A 5,440-nucleotide genomic window follows, 5' to 3' on the forward strand; every position below is an offset into this window, starting at 1 on the left:
AGGGAGCTTTACTCTGTATCTAACCCCATGCTGCCCCTGTCCTGGGAGTGTTTAATCGGGGACAGTTTAGAGGGAGCTTTACTCTGTATCTAACCCCGTGCTGTCCCTGTCCTGGGAGTGTTTGATGAGGGACAATGTAGAGGGAGCTTTACTCTGTATCTAACCCCATGCTGCCCCTGTCCTGGGAGTGTTTAATCGGGGACAGTTTAGAGGGAGCTTTACTTTGTATCTAACCCTGTGCTGCCCCTGTCCCTGGGAGTGTTTGATGGGGGGACAGTGTAGAGGGAGCTTTACTCTGTATCTAACCCCATGCTGTCCCTGTCCTGGGAGTGTTTGATGAGGGTCAGTGTACAGGGAGCTTTACTCTGTATCTAACCCCGTGCTGTCCCTGTCCTGGGAGTGTTTGATGGGGGACAGTGTAGCGGGAGCTTTACTCTGTATCTAACCCCGTGCTGTCCATGTCCTGGGAGTGTTTGATGAGGGACAGTGTAGAGGAAGCTTTACTCTGTATCTAACCCCATGCTGCCCCTGTCCTGGGAGTGTTTAATCGGGGACAGTGTAGAGGGAGCTTTACTTTGTATCTAACCCCTGCTGTCCTTGTTCTGAGGGTGTTTCATGGGAAGCTTTACTCTGTATCTGTCCCTGTCCTGGGAATGACCACACAGATTGTTTCTCAGTTTGGTCTTGTGGTCTTTCTCTGAGTTGCTAATCAAGTGCCAGAATTAGGAGGCTTTTACACCCAGTATGAGTCCTGATGCTTGCTCCCAACCCTTCTCCCTGATTGCTGTTGGTTGTGATTTTACAGACATCGATGAGTGCTCCGTCAATAATGGGCAGTGTCAGCAGGTATGTGTCAATGAAGCAGGCAGCTTCAAGTGCCAATGTAACAAAGGTTACACACTGACCGAGGACAGCAAGACCTGCGCAGGTAAACTAATACTGATAAACTACAGTAAAACAATAGAGTCAAACTGCAGTAAAACAGTAGTCATCAAGTCATAGAAATATACAGCCTGGAAACAGACCCTTTGGTCCAATTTGTCCATGCTGACCAGATATCCCAACCTATTCTAGTCCAACTTACCAGCATTTGATCCATATCCCTCCAAACCCTTCCTATTGTTATACCCATTGAGATGCCTTTTAAATATTGTAATTGTACCAGCCTCTGCCACTTCCTCTGGCAGCTCATTCTATACACGTACCACCCTCTGCGTGAAAAAGTTGCTCCTTAGGTCCTCAGCCTCCGACGCTCCAGGGAAAACAGCCCCAGCCTGTTTAGCCTCTCCCTGTAGCTCAAATACTCCAACCCTGGCAACATCCTGTAAATCTTTTCTGAACCCTTTCAAGTTTCGCAACATCCTTCCTATAGCTGGGAGACTGGAATTAAACACAGTATTCCAACAGTGGCCTAACTGCTGTGGCAGGATTGGAACTCAGATGCCCAGAACATTACCTGGGTCTCTGGATTAATAGCCTAACGATAATACCATTCGGCCATCACCTCTCCTTGCAGTACGCCAATTGTGACCTAACCAAAGGTACAGTTTTAACATAACTTCCCTGCTTTTATAATGTAGGCCTCGACTAATAAAGGCAAGTGGTTTTTAATTCACTCCTGGGTGTTACCTCCTGGGCCAACAGTTATTGCTGTTGAGAAGGGGGTGGTGAGCTGCCTCTTTGAACCGAATGCAGCTTCGGTATCAAGGGCTGTCCCTCTCCCCTCCCCTGTGGAATCCAGCTCTTCTGTCCATGTTTGACCCAAGGCTGTAATGAGGTCAGGAGCTGAGTGACCCTGGGGGAACCCAAACTGGGCGTCACTGAGCAGGTTATTGCTGAGCAGGTGCTGCTTGATAGCTGTTACTGACACCGTCCATCACTTCACTGAGGATCGAGAGTAGCTTGGATGTCTCCTGCTTTTTATGTACAGGACATACTTGGACAATTTTCCACATTGTTGGGTAAATGCCAGTGTAGTAACTGTACTGGAACAGCTTGGCTAGGGGAGCAGCCAGTTCTGGAGCACACGTCTTCAGTCCTATTGCCAGAATGTTGTCAGGGTCCGTAGCCTTTGCAGTATCCAGTGCCTCCAGCCGTTTCCTGATATCAAGTGGAGTGAATCAAATTGGTTGAAGACTGTATCTGTGATACTGTGGACCACTGGAGGAGGGTGAGATGGCACTTTTTGTCTTTTGTACTCCTCGGTACCATCTCACCTCCACGAACCCCTTGTCACTGTGTGGCCTCGATGAACCTTGCCAATGCAGATGCCACTATTACCACCAGGTACCACACTGGCTCAAACTCAACTCTACCGCCACCATGAGTCTGCACGGGGCCCACCTTGCTGATACAGCCCCTGCTGCTGCCCCCGTCTCCTACTGGGCCTGAACCCACCTTCCACTGCTGCAACCATCACTCACTACTAGGATCGCCTCAAGATTTCTCTCGAAGCATTTCATAATGATTGGTGTCAGAGCCACTGGGCGGGAGTCATCAAGGCACGTTGTCAGGTTTTGCTTTGGCACTGGTATAATTGGGTCTCCTTGAAGCAGGTGGGAACATCAGATCAGAGGAAGAAGAGGTTAAAGATGTCAGTGAATACTCCCACCGGCTGGTCCATGCACGACCTCAGTGTACGGCCAGGGTCTCCATCTGGGCCTGTCCCTCTCTGTGGGTTCACCCTCAGGAAGGCCGGTCTGACTGTGGGTCCAGGGCACCTGGGGCTGTTGGGGCAGGTGACATCATTTCACCGAGCTTCTGTTCAAAGTGAGCACAGAATGGAATGGTCTCATTGGGGAGGGATGTACCATTGAGCTCATCAGGGGAGGAGGGAGATGTACCATTGAGCGCTTTGGGGAGGGATGTACCATTGAGCTCATCGGGAGGGATGCATTGTTATCAGCGATTCTACTCAGCTTTTTATCTTTCAGCAGTTTATTCTGTTTTCCAGATTTCGATGAGTGTGTCGATGAGAATGCAGGTTGTAGTCAAATCTGTACAAATACCAATGGGTCCTATACCTGCTCCTGTTCCCATGGATACCAATTGCATGTTGATATGAAGCAGTGTGTTGGTAAGTGCGACTCTTTTACAATGCTTTTAAAACATACAACATTACAGCGCAGTACAGGCCCTTCAGCCCTCAATGTTGTACTGACCTGCGAAATTAATCTGATGCCCATCTAACCAACACTATTCCATTATTATCCACATGTATATCAATGCCCATTTAAATGCCCTTAAAGTTGGCAGTGTACTACTGTTGCAAGCATAGCATTCCATGCCCCTACTACTCTGAGTAAAGAAACTACCTCTGACATCTGTCCTATATCTATCACCCCTCAATTTAAAGCTATATCCCCTTGTGTAAGTCTTCACCATCCGAGGAAAAAGGCTCTCCCTGTCCACCCTATCTAATCCTCTGATTATCTTATACGTCTCAATTAAGTCACCTCTCAATCTTCTCTCCAACAAAGACAGCCTCAGTTTGCTCAGTCTTTCCGCATAAGACCTTCCCTCCATACCAGGCAACATCCTAGTAAATCTCCTCTGAACCCTTTCCAAAGCTTCCACATCCTTCCTATAATGCGGTGACCAGAACTGTATGCAATACTCCAGGTGCGACCTTACCAATGTTTGTACAGCTGAAGCATGACCTTTTGGCTCCAAAACTCAATCCCCTACCAATAAAAGCCAACACACCATACGCCTTCTTAACAACCCTATCAACTTGGGTGGCAACTTTCAGAAATTTATGCACCTGAACAAGGAGATCTCACTATTCATCTACACTGCCAAGAATTTTACCATTAGCCCAGTACTCTGTATTCCTGTTACTTTTTCCGAGGTGAACTACCTCACATCTTTTTGCATTAAACTCCATTTGCTACTTCTCAGCCCAGCTCAGCATCGTATCTATGTCCTCCTGTAACCCACAACATCCTTCGGCACTATCCACAACTTTGCCTACCTTACTGTCATCCGCAAATTTACTAACCTATCCTTCTATGCCCACCTCCAGACCATTTATAAAAATGACAAACAGCAGTGGCCCCAAAACAGATCCTTGTGGTACACCACTGGTAACTAAGCTCCAGGTTGAACATTTCCCATCAGCCACCACCCTCTGTCTTCTTTCAGCTAGCCAATTTTCTGATTCAAACCACTAAATTACCTTCAATCCCGAAACTCCTTATTTTGTTCAATAGCATATCATGTGGAACCTTATCAAACGCCTTACTGAAATCCATATCCACCACATCAATTGCTTTACCTTCATCCACCTGTTTTGTCACCTTCTTGAAGAACTCAATCAGGTTAGTGAGGCACGATCTACCCTTCACAAAACCGTGTTGACTATCCCTAATCAAATTATTCCTTTCCAGATGATTATAAATCCTATCTCTTATAACCTTTCCAACACCTTACCCACAACCAAAGTAAGGCTCACTGGCCTATAATTACCAGGGTTGGCCCTACACCCTTCTTGAACAGGAGACAACATTTGCTATCCTCCAGTCTTCTGGCACTACTCCTGTCAACAATGATGACATAAAGATCAAAGCCAAAGGCTCTGCAATCTCCTCCCTGACTTCCCAGAGAATCCAAGGATAAACCCCATCCGGTCCAGGGGATTTATCTATTTTCAGATCTTCCAAAATTGCTAAAACCTCCTCTTTGTCATCATCAATCCCATCTAATCTAGTAGCCTGTATCTCCGTATTCTCACTAACATTGCCCCTTTCCAATGTGAATACTGATGAAAAGTATTCATTAAGCCCTTCCCCTATGTCCTCAGATTCCACACACAACTTCCCACTACTGCCTTTGATTGGCCCTAATCTTACTCTAATCATTCTTTATTCCTGATATACCTATAGAAGGCCTTAGGGTTTGCCTTGATCCTATCTGCCAACAACTTCTCATGTCCCCTCCTGGCTCTTAGCTCTCTCTTCAGTTCTTTTCTGGCTACCTTATAGCTCTCAAGTCCCCTAACTGAGCCTTCATGCCTCCTCCCCACATAAGCTGCCTTCTTCGTCTTGACAAGAACTTCAACTTCTTTAGTAAACCATGGCTCCCTACCCGATAGGTATATACTGATCAAGGACCCACAGGAGCTGTTCCTTGAATAAGCTCCACATTTCAGTTGTCCCCTTGCAGTTTCCTTCCCCATCCTATGCATCCTAAATTGTGCTGAATTGCATCATAATTGCCTTTACCCCAGTTATACCTCTTTCACTGTGGTATATACCTATCCCTGCCCATTGCTATTGTAAACATAACTGAACTGTGGTCACTATCACCTACCTCCAAATCTAACACCTGGCCGGGTTCATTCCCCAGTACCAAATCCAATATGGCATCACCCCTTGTTGGCCTGTCTCCATATGGAGTCAGAAAACCCTCCTGTACACATTGAATAAAAACTGACCCATCT

General features: G+C 46.6%; 1 protein-coding gene across 1 annotated transcript in view; it reads left to right on the forward strand.

Moving 5' to 3' along the window:
- The window catches only part of LOC122550356 (latent-transforming growth factor beta-binding protein 3-like), a 34,986-nt gene that overhangs the window by 20,321 nt on the left and 9,225 nt on the right, over nt 1–5,440 (forward strand). The window contains exons 5-6 of the mRNA XM_043691086.1: nt 806–928; nt 2,954–3,076. Coding sequence (XP_043547021.1) covers nt 806–928; nt 2,954–3,076 — 246 coding nt within the window. The remainder of the gene's footprint in view (nt 1–805; nt 929–2,953; nt 3,077–5,440) is intronic.

This window comes from Chiloscyllium plagiosum, chromosome 5 (genome assembly GCF_004010195.1).
Source record: "Chiloscyllium plagiosum isolate BGI_BamShark_2017 chromosome 5, ASM401019v2, whole genome shotgun sequence".
Taxonomy (NCBI): Eukaryota; Metazoa; Chordata; class Chondrichthyes; order Orectolobiformes; family Hemiscylliidae; genus Chiloscyllium; species Chiloscyllium plagiosum.